Source organism: Candida dubliniensis, chromosome 3 (genome assembly GCF_000026945.1).
Source record: "Candida dubliniensis CD36 chromosome 3, complete sequence".
NCBI classification, from domain to species: domain Eukaryota; kingdom Fungi; phylum Ascomycota; class Pichiomycetes; order Serinales; family Debaryomycetaceae; genus Candida; species Candida dubliniensis.
The window spans coordinates 444,338-469,872 of record NC_012862.1 but is presented as its reverse complement, the minus strand read 5'-3'; the positions used below and the strand labels follow the sequence as shown (position 1 = coordinate 469,872).

Sequence of the window (25,535 nt, the reverse complement as noted above, 5' to 3'; positions counted from 1 at the left end):
AATACTGTTCTAATGAATACAAATAGGCTTATTAATTGTATTTTACCTTACTTGAAATTTGCCGCTGCTAGTTATTTTCAACTTTACACAGAAAGGTTTTGCAACCAACTTTGATTTGCTACACTAAATAATTCTTTATATTTGCGACAAAATTTATAAAACTATATAAACTCCTTTTGGCGCCAGTTTTTTTTTGCAACTTTCCACCACTTTTTTTTTTCTTCTTTTCATTTAAAATCAACTTTCAAAATCCATTTCATTCATTCAAGGAACCAGGAATCTTATCTCTTATATGGAAGCTTGTTGGAGCATCATTATGCGATTAAAAATACAAATCAAAAATATAAAAATATAAATAATAGATTAAAAAAATACAAAAAAAGAACGCATAATAGGGTTATTGTTATATAAAATAAGACTCCTCAAGCGGTTAATAAAATCAACATCATCAGGTAACAATATGGATAACCATGGCGCTATTCACTGCTGCTGTTTGGATTGTTATTGGAGCATCATTATGTGGAAAAGAAACAAATCAATAATATAAAAATATAAATTAAAATGAAAAGAATACTAAAAAAAAAACACATAATAGAAGTATTGTCATATTAAACAAGTCTCCTGGAACCGCTATTGAAACTACATCCATTCATGGCAGATCCAAAGCATGCAAGGTGAAGCTAACGTTTGGATATTTATTGGAGCACCATTATGAGGAAAAGAAACCAAATAAATAATAAAAAAATGAAACAAAAACAAAAAAAAAAAGCATAAAAAACCTCATAATCAAGTTGTTGTTATAAATTAAAAGACTCCTAAAGCGTGTTACCAAATCCATGTCCATTCAGAAAGTAAATGAATAACCAAGGCTCTTCCCACTGTTACTTGAATTTTTATTGGAGCACAATGTGCGGTTAAAAACACAAATACAAATATAAAATGCAAATCAAAATCAAAAAAATAATCAAATATAAAAAATCAAAAACAAAATGCATAATAGATTTGTTATATTATAAGACTCCTGAAGTAGATTTGAAAATTAATATATTACTTTTCCCCAGTCATAAATTCACGTCAAGAAGAAATTAAAACTGACTGTCCAATCAATATTAAATACAAACCTCCCTAAAAATTGAAGTTCCCTGCTGAAGCTGCTATTATAATTAAAACCTATTTTTACATTCACTATTGAATCAATATATATTACCAAGGTATTGCTTAATAATTTATAAAAGATGCTATATTGTCAAACTGTCAAATGAAAATGAACAAAAAAAGATGCAAAAACGCAAAAACAAAATAAAAAATATGCAAAAATGCAAAACAAATATAAAAAAAGACATAAGAGTATAAAACAAGTTATAAAGAAGTATGATATAAGGCATGAAAAAATAGAAAAAAGATCAAAAACGATCAAAAAAAAAAAAAAGATAAAAGAACATAAAAAAGAGTTAAAGAAGGATATCAAAGCAGTCGTTGGTGAAGAAAAAGAAGAATTGCACAAGGTTGAAGATTTCGTTTTAAAAGATCAAGAAGAATTACGTAGTGTCGAAAAGACGGTCTTGAAAGAAGAAGAAGACTCGCAAAAAGTGGAAGAGTCGATGGAAAAAGAAAAACAAGAGTTACATCAGGATGAAGATTTTATTTTGCAAAGAGATGAGACGGTAAAGAAACTTGAAGAAGAAATCAATCGTATCGGTGAAAAATTGAATGCCCAACGAGAAAGTAATCAATACCCCTCGGGATCCATATCAAACTACAACCACGGGTTCTGACCAGAGATTCAGATCCCAACAACCCAACATTGGAAATACATTGGCGCAGGATCTAGCATTAATCCCAAATTTAGATCCAGAAATTTCCCGATTGATCAAGGGGTATTTACCTTTTATTACCTTACATGAGGTAAACATTATTGGTGGCCCAGTTGGAAAACCACCAAACTTCCGACCAGATCTAGTCATCCACAACCCAAAGGATCCTGAAAAGATCCAAAAAACTTATGTGACTTCAATCGTATATGCAATTATCACTCGCTCCATATCATCTCTACCCGATGATATTGGAACCATATTTGCAGGGTAGATACATTGGTTACATGGAGGACGCCAAGAAAAGTCCAGCCAATGGCCAAGAATATAGTTACATCGACATCTTGATCGCATTTGTCAAGGGGGTCTCAATTGGAAGTAGGTAATGCAAATGCACAAGTTGAGTTGTTTAAAATTATCCCCATTCCAGGTCAGACAGTCGGGGATTTTATTGACGCCATACAAGGAAAGTTATAGGCAATTGAAACAATACAACAACGGTTTTGTCTCCGTTCGAGCACACGTTTTCTCACATTTACATAAATATTTCCCCGAGAAGATATTCGAGGCAGACTGGTTGTCAAAACCAGAGTCCAAATTTTGGACCGATCTCGACTTAATGGTTGGGCTGGCGATTTTCCAGCCACCAGCCTCTTCACTGAATATTGATGCTATTAATGTCATTCCATCAGCTTATAACAACAACCCACAATCGTATGACAGGAACAACAACCAACAATCATCATATAATCGAAATCTGAATTATAAATTGAAAACATTTTATCCGAAGCCATTCGACAAACCAAGATTTGATAAACCTCCATATAGAAATGATCAGATTTATTATCAAAACACTTCAAACTCCTCCATCAAATATAACCCTAGAGGACATAATCCTTTTCACAATAATCAACAAAAAGGCAAACCACCTTATCGACCATATAAAAGAAGAGGATATGTTTGGAATAAGGGTAAAAGATCACAGAAGATTTATGAATTATCAATTGACCCTGAAACATAGTTAGGACAAATTGTTAATGATGATGATACTGTCAAATCACAACTATACCAAGTAGATTTACTTGAAGAAGATGAAAATGATAACCATTTTGAACAACCCGTACCTGAAGAATCTTTAGATGAACAAGAAGATGACGAATTTGATTTTCAGATCAATGATCTTCAATTATATGAAGTAAATGTCACTGACATTACATCCAACGGGAAAAACAAAGCACCTAGAATACTTTTGGATAGTTGTGCAGAAGCAAATTTCGTTGGTAAAGAAATCCTCCCATGGTTGGAAGAGAATGGTCTTTTTTTTTAGTGTCACGAAGTTACGAAAAATTGCAATATAACAGCAAGAACGGCATCTAACTTATCACACACAATTGAATTTGTTGTTATAGTCAAAATTTTTTTGGCGTATTTTTAGAATTTTATATTATGGATGAATTAAACAAAATTATTATCGGTCGTCCCACTTTACAAAGTTGGAATTACCATTTAAATAACGAAGGGGGAATTCATCCTGATCAACAACCAAAGATATCATATTCATTCACTTGAATTGCAAAGTGAAAAATCTTTGGAGCAAATTAGAAAAAAAAAATTGAAAACCGAATTCGCAACAAAATACCCGAAATTAGTCGAGACCAAGTTGCGTCCACCACCACCACCACCAAGAGACTTTCAATATAAAATTCAACTCACCGACCACACGCAAATTTATTCAAAACCATATAAATGCAATCAAGAAGAACAAGCTTTTATCAAAGATTTCATCCATGAAAAATTAGAAGCAGGCGTTTTGGTACCAGCTCCAATTGATGCTTGGTTACATCCAATATTTCCAATCAGAAAAACCAGTGCTAATCAATCTTCCACAAAAATAGCAGTTGATTTAAGACGTCTCAATAAGGTCACAGTACGAATGTATAATTATCCAACACATACAAAAGATCTTTTATCAACGTTATCAGACTCCAGTTATTTCAGCGTCCTTGACTTGAAAAAAAATGCATTTTATCAGGTAGCTATACTTAAGGATAGTATCAAATATTTCGGAATCTCAACATCCGAGGGGAATTATTGTTTCACAACGTTACCGTGTGGAGCAATCAATTCCACAACAATATTTACTAACTTTGTCAGACAAATCCTAGAAGGGATTCCACATATATTTATATCTATGGATGATATCCTTATTCATACTAAAAATTTGCATGAACATGTGTCATTACTTAGGACGATTATGGAGAAACTCAATGAGCACCAGCTCCAAATGAATTATAACAAAATGCAATTATTAACAACAAAAATTAATTTCTTAGGTTACACCATTCAGGCGAATAAAATATCACCACATATCTCAAAAATTCAAGCAATACAAAATTGGGAATTGCCCACTACCACCACACAAATCAGAGCATTCGTGAATTTCAGCAACCATTTCAGAATATTCATCCCAGAAATAGCAAAATTCACGAATCCATTAAATGAGATGTTAAAGAACAATAATGGGAAAAACATAAAGATTGAACACACCCAGGCATCCATTGATGGCTACAAGGCATTGAAACCCGCCATTATTGGCTTGCCCACACTTCAACTATATAATCCCAATCTACCAACCATCATTTTTACTGATGCTAGTCACATGGTAGTAGGAGGCTATTTGTGTCAACCAACCTTTAGAAACGATAAAGAAGTCCTTGTCCCAATTGCATTTTCATCACATAAATTAACAGAAACACAAAGTAGATATGCTGCTATGGAAAAGGAACTTTTGGCAATTATTGTTATATTGGAAAAATTTAGATATCACTGCAGCAATACAGTAGAGATTTATACAGATCATCAAAGTTTAGCATCATTCTTAGATAAGAAAACTACTCCACCACCCAGAGTTGCTAGATTCTTAGACTTAATTGGTTCCTTTTCTCCAAAAGTCTATTACCTAAGAGGGGAGGAAAATTTCGTGGCCGATATCATTACAAGATATCAAACTCAAAATATTAAGGAATTGGTAGATGAAGGCAAAATATTAAAGAAAACATTTTCAGTCAAAAGAAACTTAAAACAACCATTGGTACCAAGATTAGAAACTATTGAATTAGAAAATCTTAATGAGTCACAGGTTCACAAAATTCAAAACTCACTAGAACAACAACAACAACAACAACAACAACAACAACAACAAGAAGAATTGGAAGACAACAATGAGGAGTTACCTCTTCAGCTGTTTAAATTAATAAATGATGAGTTACATGTCATCATTAATAATCAACTTTTAAAATACCTCCCAAGACTGGAATATAACGATATTTGTCAAACAAATTCATGACAAACACCACCCATCAACAAGAGTAACCGACTACTTATGCACACTTGCATATTGGCACCCTGATCATCTATTAATTGCTACAAACATTACGAATAAGTGCCACTATTGCCAACTAAACACTTCAATTCGTGAGGCCATCAGGCCATACCGACCACTTGAACCACTCAAGGCATTTAGCAGATGGGGAATGGACTACTCTGGACCATACTTCAATACAGTCCAACACAGGTACATATTAGTAGCCGTGGAATACGTCACTGGTTTAACTATTGCAGTGCCAACATTGCACAAAGATGCAGATAATGCAATCAGTCTTTTACAATCAATCATCCTGATCATGTCAGCACCCACAGAATTAGTTACAGATCAAGGTAAAGAATTTTCATCAGAAGCATTAGCTGTCTTATGTGAACAGAATAATATACAACACCACACCACTTCTGCTCACCATCCAAGAGGGAACGGCAGAGTGGAGAAGGTGAATCATTTATTGAAAAAAATATTGAAAGCATTAACTAATGATACCATGCAAGACTGGGATTTTAAATTATATAACGCTTTAAGAATTTATAATGCTACTCCTACAATTTTCAACTACACTCCACTTTATCTAGCATTTGGAATTGAACCACACCATAACTTAAATCAATTACAAAAAGATTTAATTGAGAATTTGCAAAGAGAATTGCCCCCAGAGGTCCCATCTACAGAAGAACATGAAGACAACCCAAATAATGAACAACAAGAAGAGGGCAGAGAACAACAAATTTCAAGGGAAGAACAGGAATATGGCAGAGATCTTGTACATTTAAGAATTTACGAATTGGAAGCAATAAAGAGAGCTCGCAAGGTACACACAAATTTGAAAACACGAAGAAATGCAGTTCAAAATATGTTAAAGGAACCATATGGAATTCCAGCACCTTTTACAAAAGGACAATGGGTATACAGAATTAGAGCTAAAGCACGTAAATATGAATCAAATTTTGATGGCCCATACCAAGTTCAAGAAGTATTAGGTAAAGGTGCATATAAATTGAGAGACATCACTGGAAGAGAAAAGGGAATCTATAATCAAGACCAGTTGAAGTTAGCATATTCAGCAGACAACGATCCAATACAAGTTTTTAGTTCTTTTAATAAAGAATATGATCGGGTACAACAAAAATTGTTAGACAAAATTCGATCGGAAAGAGATCATCAATTAAATTGTTTGTCAGTTCAACATTTACATAGACAAAGAAGATTACTCGATATATCCAGCTGTCTTGATTCAAATCTGCAATAATTTTGCTAATCATTGGAGGAAAGGGTAGATGACGATCCTGCATATTTTCGTCATATTTCACACATTCTTAAAATGTGTTAAATATCCCAACATTATCAATTATACGTGTTAAGAATTGGTTGTGCTGTTATCAACTCAATATCTACTATATAAACCTTTACACTTTCTCTACATTTTATATTTTTTTATATTGGCTTTCTTTTTAGAATCAATCAATACTTTTTTTATCATTTAGATACATCTTTCATCTATTAATAGATTATCTTTCTATATATCAAAACACGACACAGTCACGTGCCAAAAAGGATATAAGAAGGAACTTCAAAGATTAAAAACAATTATTGAGTTGCTGCTGTATCAAATTGGTCTTCAAAAGCTGATTATAAAATCTTGTTTGTTAGCTTAAAAGGTCTTGATATATATTACTTGTATATTATGTACAGGATACGATATTCTGGGGGATAGGAGATACGATGTTATGAATGGTGCTATTTGGGAAGAAGACGTAGTTAATGATTCACATATGTACAGCTTTCTAGTTCTTCTTTTATTAAACTGTTTTAATCAATTGTGGTGGTAACTCAAATCATGATTTGCTTTGGTGGTTAAAATTTTTTTCTTGTCTATTGCTTCATTTTTTTTTTTTTGGTTGAAAATTATTATGAAAAACAAACATAATTATAATTACACACCATTTATTTATTTGTTCTTAATATTCAAATAATGATATGTGTATGTATGTGTATGTGTATTAACTAATAACCTATTGATACAGTTTCTTCTTATTGGTTTCATGATAACAAATAGCATTATAATTTTTGATATTGAAAGAAATAGATTGATTATTCATTAAATCCACATAAGATATCCCCACAAAAGCAAAAAAAACATGTCAATAAACGCCAATCTAAGTCTATATCATTCATTTTAATCAAATCAAAAACATACATTTTTAGTTCCCACGAAGCTTAAATCCTAAAGAGGATGATATTAATGCATAGCGTTTGTGATCACCTAAAAAACTCCCCAATGATATATTACATCTTTCATTATTATTTACAGTTTTTATCAATGAAACATTAACGGTAAGAAATTTTTCATTTGAATCATCATTTTTATCATTATCCGAAAACCCATTTACTGTGTAATCCATGTTAAATTTTATTCATTGTATGTTCCCCGCTAACATTAGATTACAAATAAGAAAGAATCTTAAACTGCAATTCTAATTAACCAACCAATATTTACGTTTGTATAAAATAGAATTATCAAGTTTGGTGTCATAAATTCATTCTAATTAATACAATTACAACAATAATTGTCATTGCAAATTGATATAAAGGTAAATGTAATTGAATCATAATTATTAATTGCACAAGCAAATTATCGCCTTGCTATATGCAATTTTTTAATAATATCAATTATACAAATCAGACTTTTGGTGTGATAGAAGTGTGTATTACAGTGGCAACAGAAGATCCGCTACAGAGAATAATATACAGTTAAAGATCGATGAGTAGATGCTGCATATTCCGATGGGAAAGAGAATTAAGACGTCCACATCCCATTGGCATTAAATCATTGAGAGATTACACACAAATACTATGCCAAATATTAAAGATGCGTATATATATATGTATAGTTCATTGAAAACACCTCTTCTTTCTTTCACATGGATAGACTAAAAATAGTTTTGTTATTCATTTATTTGCAGATGTATCTGATTCTTCCACTAATTGATACAATAGTAGGTTGATCCAATTCTTTAACGCTGAATACTTAAACAAAAATTTAAGCCATATGACTCCTGTTTGATTGTAGGCATGTAGAAAACATCAATCTTGAAGTGTTGCAATTGTTAGTTGCATTTACCATATGTTGAATATATTATATCTCTAGTTATTAGGTTGCAAAGTAATACAAGAAACCATAAAAATTATTAAAAAAATATCCATTAAACAAATGCATTTATGTCTCTTTTAATATTAGATCAGGTTTGCAAATGGCAATGTACTATTATGTGAATTAATACACTTGTAGATTTATTTTTTATAATATAATGGCTGCGAAAACAGTATTTTATGAGAAATTTCTCCCCAGTCGGGTAAATTTAATTCTAAACCATCAGAAAACTTCATTCCCTTATTTCCAATTCTTTTTTTCAACAAAGAGTCTAGCCGGGTAGGGTTTATACAGGCTAAAATCTGACGAAACTTGACCATATTGTTTTATTACATTAAATAGTAGAAAATGAGCTCCTGATTTCAATGGTGCCATTATTTTCAACGTAGCACAAATATTGAGCAAGTTATAGCAAATTTGATTTTCCAAAAACACATAGTAAAGACAGAATCCATCAAAAAAATAAATTACATCAGTCTAGCCGGGTAGACTTTATGTAGATGAAAATCTGACCCTAATGTTTTATGACATCAAATGATCGAGAATGAAATTCTGACTTCAACGGTACTATTCTTTCCGCTGTAGCACAAATATTGGATGAGTTATAGCAAAATTTAGTTTTTTGGAACTCTTAAGTCAGCAAGTTTGAAATTTTGAAAAATTTTTGAAATTTTTTCAGAAACCAAGAATGAAGGTAAAACCCACCAAAAAAAAATTCCCACCAAAATCAAAAATTTGACCCTAATGTTTTATGACATTAACTAATGGAAAATGAGCTCCTGATTTCAATGGTGCCATTATTTTCAACGTAGCACAAATATTGGGTGAGTTATAGCAAATTTGATTTTCCAGAAATGCATAGTAAAAGCAGAATCCATCAAAAAAATAAATTACATCAGTCTAGCCGGGTAGACTTTATGTAGGTGAAAATTTGACCATAGCTTTTTATGATATCAAATGATGGAGAACGAAATTCTGACTTCAACGGTACTATTCGTTCCACTGTAGCACAAATATTGGATGAGTTATAGCAAAATTTGTTTTTTTGGAACTCTTAAGTCAGCAAGTTTGAGATTTTGAAAAATTTTTGAAATTTTTTCAGAAACCAAGAATGAAGGTAAAACCCACCAAAAAAAAATTCCCACCAAAATCAAAAATTTGACCCTAATGTTTTATGACATTAACTAATGGAAAATGAGCTCCTGATTTCAATGGTGTCATTATTTTCAACGTAGCACAAATATTGGGTGAGTTATAGCAAATTTGATTTTCCAGAAATGCATAGTAAAAGCAGTGCTTTGCAAAAAAAAAAAATTACATCAGGTCTGCCGGGTATGATCCATATATAGGTAAAAATCTAACCAAATTTTTTTGATGACATTAAATGATGGAGAATGACTCGCTGATTTCAATAATACCATTGGTTTCAACATAACTCAAATACTGGGTGAATTATAGCCGATTGTATTTTGAGGACATAGATGTATGCAAAGATGAGGATTTCGTTCGAAACCTGCAGATACTTAGACATCAAATAATAACAGAATTTTTGATCAATATAACGAAAGTACATTTGAACCATAAAAAAACAAGCTTTATTATAATCACATTCATAATTTCTCCTGCTGTGTAATACTTTAGCTAGATGTATTAATATCAATGTGGTTGGTTACCAAGCTGATAGTACAAACATAGTGTAGACAATAAGAAATGAGAAAAAGACAAGCAGCACCCTCTCGATATAAAGCAGAGTTGTCTTGAGAAGGGAAGAGCAGCAATGATTCATCCTAGTGGCTATTGTTTATGAACTGAGAAAATAAAGATATAGTTTCTGCTAAACACAAATGAAGCAAAAGTGGCAAACACATGTTAATTGTCTCAATTGACTACTAGCAAGTAGTAGACATTAACTTCAAACAAAGACACTAACACCCTCCACAATATGAATAATGTCAGTAATGTTCTAATCAGCAATGAAATTTGAGTCATACGATTTGTTATTGTCGTCTTGTTTAACCATCTTTATACTTTTCCTATCATTGTTAGAATCAGAATCCGATTGTCGTTGTTATCCCTCTTTTCCGATGGTTCATTTCTTGTCAGAGAATTTGTTTGAAGTGATATTGGTAGTCTTGTAACCTACTTCTCATTTCTTTCCATTGTCTTCAAGCACTCTATTTGTAAAAAAACAACACAAATATCCATATTGATAGTCTATTAGTACTGGCATGCCCTGATGTAGACGCATCTGATGAATCCCCTATTAAAATCTGATTGTTGGTATTGCTTAATTTATGGACACTTAGGGGAGTCTCTAAAACTTTACCACAATAAAATAAAAATTAATGCAGCCACTTGTCCAACACCCATAATACTTTTATAAAACAACTTAGTATATCCTTATTTCCCAATAAACTGTTTCATTTTTCAATATTTTGCTCATAATCCCTTTCTTGTTGTTAAAATATCAATTAGTATTTTATAGTGTTTCCAATACGAACTAAATCCCAAGCATGAAGTAACACCAAATACACAAATGACTCTTGATCAAACTAAATATAAGATCATTAATTATCCATATGCTCCTGAACACTTTACTGAAACCTTGTTAATTGATCTGGCAAAAGGAAACAATAAATAATAAAATGTACCCAGTTGAGAAAATGATAGCCAGTAGAATATTTACCCCATTAGCACTAACACTTTCAACACTACGTGCCATATCTTCGTTTAAACTCCCAATAACAATGATTCTTATCCCATAGACACTCAATATGACAAACCTATTGGCCTTCCTATTGTAAACCAGTTTTCATTGAAATTAAGTGTTCTCTTCATTAAAATTCAACCATACACAAGGAGTCTTGGGGAAATCAAATTCATCACAAATTGTATCATAATTAACAAAGGCATCCCCGATAGAAGCCATGCATCTAAAAGTTTATGAATGGACAATTCTTAAATGTTGTAATAATCTTGTGGCTTTTCTAGAACTTCTTAGACGAGTATTCCCATACATCTCCACAAGATCTTTCACAGTATTCAGGACAGCTTGATGAACAAACGGGATATATCATCTTCATTAATATCCAATGAAAAATTGATGAGTACTTCTTTTTTGAGCATTAGCAGAGGGTATAGTTCATAATCAAAACAAACTGCCCATCGTCTATCTCCACTAATGCCATCTATAATTGTTGGATCTGGAATACCCAATTTTCACTTGACTGTTGATACACAACACCAGGATGAAATATATTTTATCAATACCAGTTTATGTATCTTCAAATGTGTATACCATTTTGATTAATTGATGATGTAGTTCAGAAGAAAGTAGAGTTAACGAAGTGTAAGAGTTATTTTTATGTTTGAGAAAATTTTTTTGTCTTTTTTTTCCTTTGTACGTGGCAAACCATGGGTCCTATATTTATGCTCTCTATACAAACTCTACCAAAGAAGTATAATAACAGTTAAAACCCAACTCCCTTGACTTTGCTCAGTGGGTAAGATGATAAGTGTTTCCTGCATTATTAGTAGAATATGATTGATCTTAGTCTGACAAACCATACTTCATTCTACCAACAACTATGAATTTATATTGTAGTAGTAAATGTTGAATTCTATGTAACCAAACAGCAATCGACTTTTAGTGATGACTCTCTAAAGCGGTCTTCCACGTATGCTTATAATCCAACTTGTCTCTTCCCAACACACATTGAGTTTAATCGTTAAGCAGGATTAATTCTAACACATCAATAGCATATAATAATTGGTTGGCTTTTCCTTCATCGGCTCAACATAACAATAACCATATTACTCAACATAACAATAACCAAGTCAACATGTGTATAGTATAACCTTATCAATCTTACACGCTAGTAATAAGTTAATACTAGTTGAATTCACTTCACTTGCCCTTAATGAAATTCTGTGATGAGAACAACCATTCGCATCAATACTTTAGTTGATGTATTAACAACTAATCAAATTAATTTTTGATGAACAAGGGTGAGGATATGAAACTTACCTGAGTGGTAAGTAATTCCCCACAAAGCTTCTGTTCATGTCTCGACGTTTCCTCAATAGGAGCAGCACAACAACACAATATCATTATGAAGTGGGACATTAGATTGTAATCATGGAAGTTCCAAATGATATTGACCACAGCATATCCTATTTAGAAACGCATTAAAATCCAATAAAATGACTAATTCAAACTTCCTTGTATGCAGTGTCGTATTATTATTCTGTAGCTCACAACTAATTAAATAAATTGAACCATGAACTGGGAATTACCACTAAGTCAATTCTGAGTTCTTACCATTAATATCTAAACCAAGGTGACAACAACCTAGTTCAAAAACAGCATATTCTCTACCAAAGTTAGCACCTGGAACCAAACCTGAACCATCTATTAATGCATCACTAATGCTGGATAAGTCACGACCATGCAAGGTGGGGGTGACTACAACATCGACTTGTAGTGGTTTGGCAAAAGCTTGTATAAAAATATTATCGACAATCAAATCACTTACTCCAATACCTGTGTAATCTTGACCAACATCTCTAACAGCTTGACTTAACAAATTAATTTCATGATGTTAGCTTTTTGGATACCAGTAACCAATTTTCTGTTGTTCCTTAAAGCAAAACCAAAAGCAAATATGACAACGCTTTCAGACTTAATTCTTGTCAAAGCCTTCAAGGATCCAACAACATCTCGTCATGATTGATGACCCAACACATTATATTCACCTTCAGTATATTCACTATTTTAGGAAGAATCAATATCATCGTAAATGCTCCTAACACCTGGCATGTTTTTAACAAAAACTAATGAAACTTAAATATCGAATTCCTTTTTTAATCAATGATTTGGCAAATTTCAATCTCTAATAAAATAATTAAAGTGATTTCAAGATATCAATCATGATGTTCCAAATATGGCAACTACTCAACAAACCATAGATCCCAAAAGTCAAAAAACCGATTACTAATAAAATACTTGTTGAGGATATCAATTACTGCTTTGAGACAACCAATAGCAAGAACTTGTTATAGTTTCACTCATAATCCTGGACTTCTAATAATGAGAATTAAATCAATCTTTATTCATTTAATGATTCCTAGGTGTGCATCATAAACATCCCTATCAATAAGTAAATAAAATCCGTTTAACCATTAGTACTATCCAGCTTCACTCATTAAAATAATTAAACCTATTTTCAGAAAGACAATAATCTGGAACAACTGATAAACTAAACCCGGTAGATGACTATGACACCAATACCAAAAGTGGCTAGTTCTGTTAAATTCATTAATCCTAAGTACATTTCCATTGTACATTTATTAATTTCATTGAAATATGGCTATTAGGTAGATTTACCGACCAGCGTCTAAAATAATGGGGACTTCTTTAAAAGCAATACAACAACAAATGACCAATAATTACTTGACGCCATTGACTAAGTATCTCTCTAACTCTCAAACACTATTAATTCACTATCATCCTATTCATTCTCTTAATTGAAGTAGCTAAGTCTGATATCCGGCCACAGAAAACTGGAAACCACTAACCGCTATCACAACAATTTACAACTCATGGCGTCAATGGGACTATTAATACATTCTCATAGGGATCTAAACTTGAATAAACAATTGATTGAATGATTTATGTTGTGCTAGTTGAGGTGTTTCAATATAACTTGTTGTGTACTAATGAGATTGATAAAGTTGGTTGTAAAAAAAAAGTTGTAAGAAAAGGTTGTAAGAAATTGGTTGTAAGAAAAGATTCTAAGAAATTAGGCTTGAGAAAAAATAATAGACGCCAGAAAAATACCCAAAAAAATCCTAGTAAAAACCATTATGCATGGGAGAAATTAGTTCCGAACCTTGCATGAAACTTGCATGTTTATGTCCGAATTTGCCTAAAATTTGTATGTATTTTGAGCACGGGCACACGACTTTCTTAACTCCGGCCTGGTCACGTGACTTTTTCCATACAAAATCCTGCATTTTCTGCATATACTTGCATGTTAACTCCGTGACTTAGGAAGAATGAGACGCAACAGAGAGGACACAATAACACACTCAATAGTCCTCCCATGCACACCCAGACCTCCCATTTTCTAGCCTAATTATCAATCAAGTCTCAATCTCAGATTGAAAACGATCGATAAAAAATTGAGTGAGATATTGCAGATTGAAATATTTCACCACCGATTTTAACAAATATGCTACCAACTTACCACCTCCCCATAGTTAATATTACAGATATCATTAAAATAATCAGTTTTCATCTCTACATAATGTTATTACTATCACATGATAGGCAGAGTCTAGAAGTATCATAAAATCAATTGAAACACAATAAATCAAGTATACCACACCCAGTATTCAAGAAACATTGATATTTCCCAAATCCTAGGGTATTGACCACCAAAAAAAAAACACCACAAAATCATTTCCGCAATAGTTAAGGATGGAAATTGAAGTGTGGGCGGTAGAGGGGTGCTACAAGAGCCAATCAGGTGCCGATTTGTAGGCTACAGTTGTGGTTGTTGAAACCGAGAGTATGTTTAGTAGCGGCATTTAGTTGGGAGCTGTATGAGCAAAAAGGCCGTTTTGCCCATAGTTAAGAGCATGCTCGTAAACTCCGTTTGTAATGGTACAACCAGTTGGAGCAGTAAAACTGCCCAATGGGTGCCGATTTGTAGCCAAACATGAACATTGTTAAAGCCGTCATAACCGATCCAAAGATCAGTTGTGGCATGTTCTCTGGGACAAAAAAGGCCGTTTTTGCCATAGTTAAGAGCACCCCCCTTCTGTAGATCAACGAATTGAAGTCAGAATTTGGGGGCTCTGGTGCCGATTTGTAGAGGAAGGTTATGGAGTTTGGAACCGAGAGTATTGATTTGATCAATGGTGTTTTCATTGTTGGAGGGCAAAAAGTGCGAGATGGCCAGAAAAGTCGTGCGCAGGGCATTTTGGAAAAACAGCGATTACTGGTGAACAAGGACGTCTTCAAAGACCAGACTAGGGCCGATCTGAACCGACATCAATCTAGATTATTGGGTATAACTTTGGTTTAAATCGGCTGAGAATTGGAGGAGTTATTAAAGAAAATATTTTGGTGGTCCATCTCCGTGTTTTGGTTGGCGAAGAATGGATCAACGAGTATTGATGCTACAAAGGTGAAACTAGTGCCGATTTGTAGCCACAGGATGTAACTATCTATCACTGAAAGAACCGTTAAAAAAGGTGTTGAAACAGGACCTGTAGAGCAAAAAAGGCCGTTTTCGCCATAGTTAAGAAAAAACCATTTTGATCCGCGAGCCACCAAATTACCAGTTTCTGCGCTACAAAGATCAAACTGGTGCCGATTTGTAGCCACAGGATGTAACTACTAACACCGAGATAGCCATTGAAAAAGGTCTTTAAACAGGACCTGTAGAACAAAAAAGGCCGTTTTTGCCATAGTTAAGGAAATTGCAGTTATGTCCAGTCAAAACAATGCGACGAATAGAAGCGCTACAAAAGTCAAACTAGTGCCGATTTGTAGCCACGTGTTCTGACTACGAACCCCATGAGAACTGTTAGAAACGGTATCCAACTGCATACTGGGGGACAAAAAAGGCCGTTTTGGCCATAGTTAAGGGTCAAAATAGTGGTTTATTGTTGACAGAAGATCGAGTATAGACGAGTAAATGGTAAGGCTAGTGCCGATTTGGAACCACAAAATGTGAGTACCAAAGCCGTTAGATACTGTTTGAAAACCTATTTAGATGAAAGCTGTGGGACAAAAAAGGCCGTTTTGGCCATAGTTAAGAAACACACCGATTTTAGTTTTGACTACTGCTCGACCAATAGATGCGCTACAACGACCAAACCAACACCATTTTGAAGCCAAGACAAATCTCTATTATGCACACAAACAGTGACTGAGGTAGGCGAATTATTAGAGATGCTACAATAAAAAAGGCCGTTTTTATAAGGGAATGAACAGGTGTGTTTACATAATTTACATGTTGTGAAATTGGTTCAATTTAACGATTAAGTTGTCTATTTATGATTCTGTGATATCCAGCATGAGTTTTAAATTTAACTGTAATGAGTTTGAATAGAAGTATGTATAAAAAATGCCATCCTGTAGCCATAATGATATCGCATTAAACCAATATATATGCCACATCTCCAAATTATTGGACCCATTGAAATACCTTGAAGAGTTCTAACTAGAAATAAAGTACTAGCAATTGGTTCCTGAAAGTAGTGAGTAGTTTCTTGTGTGTGAATTAACTTGAAATTGTCATTAATAGGAAAATATCCTAAATGTTTCAGGAGTTTTTAGTGTGTGTATCTAGGTGGAAATAAACCAAGTTGATTTCTTTCTATATGTGGATCATCTCGAAGGTGTTGTCTCTCAATGGGAGTGCTATGTGTGTCAGTGGTTTTCATTATGCTGATTTATATGAATGTCCAATAAATGGGAACCTCCTTGGATGTAAGGTATGTGGTAATAGTTTCTAATCCGGAAATGACCAAAATATTTCGGTAGAATAAACTATTCTAATTCATTTGGAAAGAACTTACTGGTACTTTATATCTGAAAACAGTTAGTACTTCTGAGTATGTCAGTCACTTGGTAATTATATACACACAGATTGCCTGAAATTGTTTAGCAGTGTTAGCTATTAAAAATTATAAGAAAGTGAAATACTACCATTTTGTTGGTTTCAGTAGTTTGAACTATTTGGAAAAGAAATGTGGTGGGTCAAAAGGGATGAATGTTTGTCGTGTTGATACATTTCTGTGCGTGTCATAAGAGGAAGAGAAAATGTAAACAAACACGTAATTGGAAATGAAGAGTACACGTATTCATCGTGTGATGGCCACAGGTAGTGCATAACATTAGTAGTGTTTTAACCATTTAGGCATGGATGACTCGTAATCATCTTGTGACAATGACTCAAATTGTATGACTATCTCACGTGGACTAGTATTTGATGGCCATATTTGAGCATCAAAATGAACCTTTGTGGACTCAAAATATTGATGGTAATGTTATTTAATAGCCAAACAGTTGAATGGTTCTTTTTAGGAGGTGTTATAGAGGAAATAGACACAACGAGTTAGAAATTCAACTATTGTAGAAAGTTTGAAGTAAAGTTTGGTTCAATATTTTTGCAAAATATAAAAAAATGTAGAATTAAAAATATGTGACACAAAATTGGTAGTTGCAAATAATTAATCCAAACTAGTCACCAAGATAGCCAGACTCTACACTTATTTTACTTAGCCAAGTATCTCCAATAGCTTCTGATATTACTGGACACACACCAGATAACTTTGATTAAGACTTATAGCTCAAATTGTCTAACTTCTGGTGTATTCTTCATTGATCGTACAAGATACAATTTTACAAAACACCATTGGTGATTATCAAGAAAAACGCGACATACAAATTATTTTTGTGTAATCTACGTCACGAATATCTCACCTGAGTAAACACGAAAACTCTTAACATAACTACTACTATTGAGAAAGATACACGCCAACTAGGGAATGTTGTACATAAATAAGCTTATTCTACATAAAATAGGAGTGACGGTTTATCACTTTGACGAGGGAATTTGAGAAATATACACAACTCAGAAATTCTCGAAATTGCCTTGAATTCAATAATGTTTGGAGGTACATTAATTTGTACATTTACACTCAACACTTCAGTAGCTCATAAAGACTGATCGTAGCTATGACATAGGTGGGTATTCCTACACATTCATTGGCACTCTTTCTCCTCAGCTAAACGTATAGGGGAAGTTTCAAGTAGAAAAAACTTGAGCAATCAAACAACTGTAACTTTAGACGGTTAACATGGACGGGAATACACAATGAAGACATATAAATCTTATTACTCCAAAGTGTATTAATACACTCATTGTAAAGCTTCATTCTTGCACAGTTTTGAATGGATATGCACTTTAAATAAGAACCGTGTTGAAAGTACTGACAATGGTATTGTGTCATCCACGACAACTGGTTTCGCGTATAACAGCCAAATAGAAAAGAGACTCGTCAAAACTTGAGTTCAACTTTGAAGATGAGCTTTTTGTTGGCACCCTTTCATTATAAGCATGTACCACTACTAATTCAGCTATCCCTTGCGTGAATCTTTGTTAGATTTCCATAATTTGAATCATTTATAAGGAGCAAACAAGGCTCGGCAGCCACCACACTACTTTATTCAAACATTCTTAAAATCGTGAAACTTGTGTAGTATTACACAATGTCTGAAGTTCCTAATCAAGAATCACCGAGTTCATCGATATTTAAATAGTCGAATGCTTCATCATCCACAAAAACACATGGTGCTCCTTCACGTTCACAAATTGCTAATGTCGATTTCAACACCTTGAGAAAATTAAATACGAACACCTCGTTTTCGTCAAACTTAACTAACTCAACCACTAAAACAAGCAATGCTTTATCCAGGCTATTCACTAAAAATAAGTCATCATCTAACATTTCAATTTATCATTCTCCAAGCGATGATGATAGCTCCCCAAAGACACTTCGAGAATCTGCGTCTCCATCTGAATCAAGCAAGAGTGGCAATAGGTTGAAGACTGCCCAGAAATTGAAGATTTCCAAAAATCAAGACAGTCGTATCATCAAACAGAAGTTGGATTGGGCATATATGAAAGTGAATTAGATCACGAAAAAGATAGTAAGATATATTCGAACCTTTATCATTACTTGAAACCACTATTCACCCCATCCTTTTCCGCATCCGATTCTGGTCGAAAGGTAAGCATGCGTCCAATATTGAATGCAAATGTGGAAGAGATTGCAAATTTTGTAAAAGAGAGCTTTTGTTTACACCAGCCCAATGAAAGAGCACCATTAGATCACGATAAAAGTTTTAGACTGAAAACAAGATCAAGTGTATCAAGTTTGGGCCGTGGTAAGGTGGATGACTTTGATTACAGACAGTTATCAAATTTGTTTGAGAAATTGATGACAGTATTGAGTCACAACTTACAAACTGCCGAGCCATCGGAAGTATCTTTACAAACTTTGATATTGAACGCATGGAGATATTATAATAATTATATCAGGTTTTACGTGCTAAGTGTATTTCAACCATTGCAAACGCACTTGAATGAACTATATATGAGAAAACAGAGTGGAACCAAAATTACTAGAATAGATGACCTTTTACTTGTATCTTTTCGCAAGGTTTTTATTACTGAACAGGGAATTGGAAGTGGGAATAGAGAGCCATCTCAATTTTTAGGGAATACTGAGAGTGATGAGTTAACTGGTAATGAATTGTTTACTTCTACTTTGGCTGTGTTGTCGAGTATATCATAGAAGTGACTGTTTTATAATGAAGAGATTAATGACTAATATTATTACATTATTTACTTCACTAAACAAACATGATTGACTACTCCAGTTGTCAAATAACGGGCATGAGACAAACTAATGAATGCTTTATTATCATCACCAATATCTGTGAATATGCACATACAAGAATACGAATGGACATCTTTTGTGGTGAATTATTGTATAGCAAGAGGTAGTTGTTTGCTGTCTTGTCAGTACAGTATCTTTCACATCTATGGACCGATGCTTGTTTGTTTCAAATGGTTGCAGATACCCTTGACCTTCCTTGGATTTTTCAATTGTGGCTGATATTGCGATACACCACACGTTAAAAGACATCCATATTTTTGTATATCTTATTTGTGGGTGATATGAAATTCATTGACGCTTTGGCGGTAATTTATACACTAAAGAGAATAAGTGTTGTTCATATAACCATGTTAGTTCTACAACGGATCTGAAACGTTCAAGGGTTCATTGTTTCTATTCAGAAGACATGGCTCTAGTGTTATAGAATCACTAGATACCTGTCATAGTTCTGACTATTACTACTACTGCTAAACTTCACTTTTCTAAATCTTGTATGATCAGTTCATTTTGTTTTATTGTGCTTTCTAAACAAGAAAATCACTGTAATCTGCTTCAAATACTGTTCTAATGAATACAAATAGGTTTATTAAGCGTATTCTACCTTACTTGAAATTTGCCGCTGCCAGTTATTTTCAACTTTACACAGAAAGGTTTTGCAACCAATTTTGATTTGCTACACTAAATAATTCTTTATATTTGCGACAAAATTTACAAAACTATATAAACTCCCTTTGGCGCCAGTTTTTTTTTGCAACTTTCCACCACTTTTTTTTCTTCTTTTCATTTACAATCAACTTTCAAAATCCATTTCATTCATTCAAGGAACCAGGAATCTTATCTCTTATATGGAAGCTTGTTGGAGCATCATTATGCGATTAAAAATACAAATCAAAAATATAAAAATATAAATAATAGATTAAAAAAAAATACAAAAAAAGAACGCATAATAGGGTTATTGTTATATAAAATAAGACTCCTTAAGCGGTTAATAAAATCAACATCATCAGGTAACAATATGGATAACCATGGCGCTATTCACTGCTGCTGTTTGGATTGTTATTGGAGCATCATTATGTGGAAAAGAAACAAATCAATAATATAAAAATATAAATTAAAATGAAAAGAATACTAAAAAAAAAAACACATAATAGAAGTATTGTCATATTAAACAAGTCTCCTGGAACCGCTATTGAAACTACATCCATTCATGGCAGATCCAAAGCATGCAGGGAGAAACTATCGTTTGGATATTTATTGGAGCATCATTATGAGGAAAAGAAACCAAATAAATAATAAAAAAATGAAACAAAAACAAAAAAAAAAGCATAAAAAACCTCATAATAAAGTTGTTGTTATGAATTAAAAGACTCCTAAAGCGTGTTACCAAATCCATGTCCATTCAGAAAGTAGCTGAATAACCAAGGCTCTTTCCACTGTTACTTGAATTTTTATTGGAGCACAATATGCGGTTAAAAACACAAATACAAATATAAAATGCAAATCAAAATCAAAAAAATACAAATTAAAAAGACGCATAGTATAACTAATGGTATATCGGATAAGACTCCTCATGTTGATTTTAAAGCCAATTCCATAAACTGATTCTTTTAACTTGCCTGGAACCTATTGTTTGAATACTTGTGGGAGCACATTATGCAAAAAAATACAAAATCAAAACTAAAAAAAGTATAATCAAATATAAAAAATCAAAAACAAAATGCATAATAGATTTGTTATATTATTAGACTCCTGAAGTAGATTTGGAAATTGATATATTACTTTTCCCTAGTCATAAATTCACGTCAAGAAGAAATTAAAACTGACTGTCCAATCACGTATAAAACTGTCCAATTAATATTAAATACAAACCTCCCTAGAAATTGAAGTTCCCTGCTGAAGCTGCTATTATAATTAAAACCTATCCTTACATTCACTATTGAATCAATATATTACCAAGGTATTGCTTAATAATTTATAAAAGATGCTATATTGTCAAACTGTCAAATGAAAATGAACAAAAAAAGATGCAAAAACGCAAAACAAAATAAAAAATATGCAAAAATGCAAAACAAATATAAAAAAAGACATAAGAGTATAAAACAAGCTATAAAGAAGTATAATATAAGACATGAAAAAATAGAAAAAAGATCAAAAACGATCAAAAAAGATAAAAGAATATAAAAAAGAATTAAAAAAGATAAAAACAAATAATAAGTTGCTGCTGTATTATATTGGTCTTCAAAAGCTGATTATAAAACCTTGTGTGCTAGCTTAAAAGGTCTTGATATATATTACTTGTATATTATGTATAGGATACGATATTCTGGGGGATAGGAGATACGATGTTATGAATGGTGCTATTTGGGAGGAAGAAGTAGGTCCGAGGAAGACGTAGTTGGTGATCCACGGATTCGAAACTCTTCCCATAGTGCAGCGCATCTCTCATAAGCAGGGCGTTAGGTGCAAAGTGGGGGTACGAGAGCCACCGCTGGGACGGTTTGATCCTATCCTGGGGTACGGTTGTGCCGGTTGCCAACATTTGTACCATCTCTAGCGCCAACACACATCATGGGACGGGTCTACCCTTGGCCAGAAAGGCTGGGCTAGTGGGAACAACAAGTTCAAAGCCAGTGCCACCAAGGGCTGGGGTTGGGGTTAGGGTTAGGGCCAGAGCCAGAGCCAGAGCCAGAGCCAGAGCCAGAGCCAGAGCCAGAGCCAGAGCCAGAGCCAGAGCCAGAGCCAGAGCCAGAGCCAGAGCCAGAGCCAGAGCCAGAGCCAGAGCCAGAGCCAGAGCCAGGGTCAAAGGCCGGTGTCCCTAAGCTCAAGGGAAATGGCCAATCCCAGAGCATGGGTCTAAAGCCAGAGCCCATAATATGGCTAACCTGGTAACAATACTGGGAGCCAGGGCTAGTACTCTGGCCCGCCTTACAAGCCAAGGTTGATGGATACCAGTCAGTTGTAATGACTGTGCCCAGATTCACCACGGGCAACATAGTTGGCCCTGCTGCCTAGTCCAGTTCCAAAGGTTATCATCTGGTAAACAAACCAGAGTATGTTACAGGCCAGTTTACAAGTTGGTCCTATGACTGGTTGAATTGTTGCTGCCAGTGCTCTGCCTCAGCCAAAGGTACGACCAAGGAGAAGGAGTAAAATACACGGGCCAACTCAACTGTTTTGTTGTGTTGAGGTGTTGGAATTGTTTATATACAATTAGAGGCAGTTAGATAGCAACATAGCCCTTGAAACTGGCCCTCAACCCCTAGGTCAAGTGCAAATCCATGGCCATGGCAAGGCTGATAAAAAATGACAAGATAGTTGAACCCTTGTTTTGAGGTGCAGTATGATCATTCAAAAAAGATCACATGTTTTAATAAATAGCCACAAGTCAGGTAATTGTTGAATGGGGGACTATTACTTACTCTTGGAAATATAGTCCCTATAACCAGTAATGCAGTGATGTATATAAAGCGGTCATACACTTTATTTACATTGTGGTCAACTTATCTTGCCGTTTGGTTGTGTTGGAGCTTGAATTTGTGAATCAGAAAGTATATCATTTACCATACACAGGTCTGGTCCCTAATTTTTTTACAGTACAGTTTATCATAAACATCTGGACTATTAAAAGTCAAAGATCAAAAATCATAAAACGTATAATTGTTTTTATTTACTAACAATATTCCCAGTTCTCTAAACCTTTCTATCGTAATAACTTTGAATCATACCAATTTCACTTTCTTCATATTCAACAACATCGATATCATCGGTGGTTTCATTGAAAAAAGTATTAGCTTGAATGACCATCTTTCTTGGTTTCTTTTGTTTCAACACAGCATCCCTAAATCTGCTATATTCTGGATCAACTTGTGATTTGTTCAAATAATATTCTAACCCTTGTTTAACATCACCAGTGCTCTTGAAAATATGTAAATTAGATAAGAACTCACCCAAAGCATCAACAGCAGTACCATCGTCCAATTTAGATGTGTTAACCACAATTTCCAAATCAGAATAATCTGGGTTCGAATATTCAAATTTAAAGACATTGGCTTTATGCAATTGTTTCATGATGGCAAAACGAGCTTGCATATGTGGTTGTCCCCATTTAGAAGAAGAAGGATCCCAAAATTCTAACCCAATTAAACCAGCTCTTATCATCAATAATGCAGAAATAAATTTGACTATGGTTTGATCATCCTTGTTTTCAATGTTAAAAATAGGGAATACTTGGTCTGGATTTTTCAAAATTAAACATAATGCAACCAACTCAGCACGACATTCTTCATATGATCCAGAAGTTGTACCAAACAATGAACTCCAAGTATCGTTTGGTCCATACCATGACTTGATTCTATCATCTTTGTTATCAAAGTTAAATTTTCCTGGAGAAGTCTCTTGTAATAATTTCCCGGTTCCATGACCTAATAATTCATGCAAACCAACTTGAACTTCAAAAACTTCGTCACGCCATTTTTTGAATTCGTCTTGTAAATCATCTCCAATAAATGTGATAACTTCTCTTTGTTTAGGATTTTTGGGATCGCCGACAATACGTTACCAAGAGAAACATTCTGGAACCCATAGTTTAATCTGACATCATCATAGTTTGGAATGCTAATACCTGCTGGTATTCCTAAACCAGCAAAAGTTAACACTTCCAAGGAAGTAAAATCAGGTGGAGTGAATGTATCCTTTTCATAAATTTTATCCCATGGCAATTCTTTAATAAATGTACTGGCATTTTCAAGCAACTTACTAAACTTAGCTGTTCTTTCGTGGTTCACTATGGCAACTAACCCTTCCCATTCTCCTCTAACTCCAGATGGGTCTCTGTAAGTTTCAATAAAACCAATGTTGGACTCACCTTCAGGTTTCAAATCCTTGACCCATTCAATTTGTGATTGCTTGTGTGCATTCATTGACCCAGTTGAAAATGATTCAATGTAATATTTGAGTAGTTTTTCTTGAGTTTCATTAGCAACATATGGTAATGCCTTGTTTAAGTTTTCAAGTATCTTTTGAAATTGTTCATGATGATCACCAAATTTAAAAGTGACATTGATTTTACCATCCTTGGATGTTAATTTGTCTTTTGGGTAATAAGTTGTTTTGTTAGTGGTTTCCGAAGATGCAACATGAACTGTGAATTCAGAATCAGATTTCTTCTCTACTCTAGTATTTTCTGGCATTATACCGTTTTCAGCAAGTAACTGATTAACCAGATTAATTTCATTTTTGGTTATAGTTTCACTGTTAGGGTAGTAATTGGATAAATGGCCAGATTCGGCATAGCCCAACAAACCCTTTTCTGTACTGAACAATGCTTCTTTGACCTTGTTATATAACTCAGAAACTTTAGTATCGTCGACAATTTTGATCAATTTATCAAAAGTTTCTGGTTCTAAACAGGGGATACTTTTTGTCTCCAAATGATTTATAGTTTCCAGCATTAGCCAAAAATTGTAAGGTATACTCCAAATAATGTTGAACATCTTGTTTGGTCAATGGTGCCAATTTTTGTTGATACTCTTCGACAGATTTTGGAGTTCCCAATTTAGCGTGAATAGTTAAAATCATATCATAAATTGGTTCACTTTCTGGGGAAACTGATCTTAATACGGCTCTTGTTCCTTCAAAGGGTGCCCTTGACAAATAATGGGCATACTTTTAGCATTCTTGGATGATAATGCCTCAAAATGTTTTAAAG

At 33.7% G+C, this 25,535-nt stretch overlaps 6 protein-coding genes and 2 pseudogenes across 6 annotated transcripts, besides 7 other annotated features; 6 read left to right on the top strand and 2 right to left on the bottom strand. All coding sequences in view use genetic code 12, as the record gives it.

The window, feature by feature from the left end:
- Window positions 1-1,316: 1,316 nt before the first annotated feature.
- On the top strand, window positions 1,317-1,775 carry CD36_81930 (retrotransposon tca3 polyprotein, putative; the record flags this gene model as incomplete). Its single annotated transcript, XM_002419088.1, has 1 exon — window positions 1,317-1,775. The coding sequence occupies one exon, from the start codon at window positions 1,317-1,319 to the stop codon at window positions 1,773-1,775; it is 459 nt and encodes a 152-aa protein (XP_002419133.1).
- Window positions 1,458-6,769: a mobile genetic element.
- CD36_81920 (retrotransposon tca3 polyprotein, putative) lies at window positions 1,711-2,085 on the top strand (the record flags this gene model as incomplete). The annotated part of the gene is made up of 1 exon (XM_002419087.1): window positions 1,711-2,085. One exon carries the CDS (start codon window positions 1,711-1,713, stop codon window positions 2,083-2,085), a length of 375 nt encoding a protein of 124 aa, XP_002419132.1.
- CD36_81910 (retrotransposon tca3 polyprotein, putative) lies at window positions 2,197-2,832 on the top strand (the record flags this gene model as incomplete). The annotated part of the gene is made up of 1 exon (XM_002419086.1): window positions 2,197-2,832. The coding sequence occupies one exon, from the start codon at window positions 2,197-2,199 to the stop codon at window positions 2,830-2,832; it is 636 nt and encodes a 211-aa protein (XP_002419131.1).
- Window positions 3,745-5,157, top strand: CD36_81900 (retrotransposon tca3 polyprotein, putative; the record flags this gene model as incomplete). The annotated part of the gene is made up of 1 exon (XM_002419085.1): window positions 3,745-5,157. The coding sequence occupies one exon, from the start codon at window positions 3,745-3,747 to the stop codon at window positions 5,155-5,157; it is 1,413 nt and encodes a 470-aa protein (XP_002419130.1).
- Window positions 5,345-6,445, top strand: CD36_81890 (retrotransposon tca3 polyprotein, putative; the record flags this gene model as incomplete). Its single annotated transcript, XM_002419084.1, has 1 exon — window positions 5,345-6,445. One exon carries the CDS (start codon window positions 5,345-5,347, stop codon window positions 6,443-6,445), a length of 1,101 nt encoding a protein of 366 aa, XP_002419129.1.
- Window positions 6,770-9,484: 2,715 nt separating the features above from the next.
- Window positions 9,485-14,806: a repeat region (HOK region).
- Window positions 9,485-21,412: a repeat region (core RPS block consists of a single partial RPS unit of 1530bp; orientation=anti-sense).
- CD36_81880 lies at window positions 12,703-13,214 on the bottom strand (annotated as a pseudogene).
- Window positions 12,703-13,214: a sequence feature (appears to be a rearranged, partial and inactivated isocitrate dehydrogenase pseudogene;~Similar to S. pombe IDH1).
- Window positions 14,807-16,341: a tandem repeat (RPS (RePeat Sequence) domain; single, partial RPS unit).
- Window positions 16,342-21,412: a repeat region (RB2 region).
- Window positions 18,636-19,723, top strand: CD36_81870 (annotated as a pseudogene).
- Window positions 18,636-19,723: a sequence feature (apparent pseudogene; in-frame stop codon and no splice consensii;~appears to be (imperfectly) repeated on other side of MRS - see Cd36_81940).
- A 2,106-nt stretch (window positions 21,413-23,518) lies between the features above and the next one.
- CD36_81860 (dipeptidyl aminopeptidase, putative) lies at window positions 23,519-25,320 on the bottom strand (the record flags this gene model as incomplete). The annotated part of the gene is given in 2 exon segments (XM_022379230.1): window positions 23,519-24,370; window positions 24,370-25,320. Coding segments are annotated over 2 exon segments (1,803 nt in total).
- Between the last annotated feature and the right edge of the window lie 215 nt (window positions 25,321-25,535).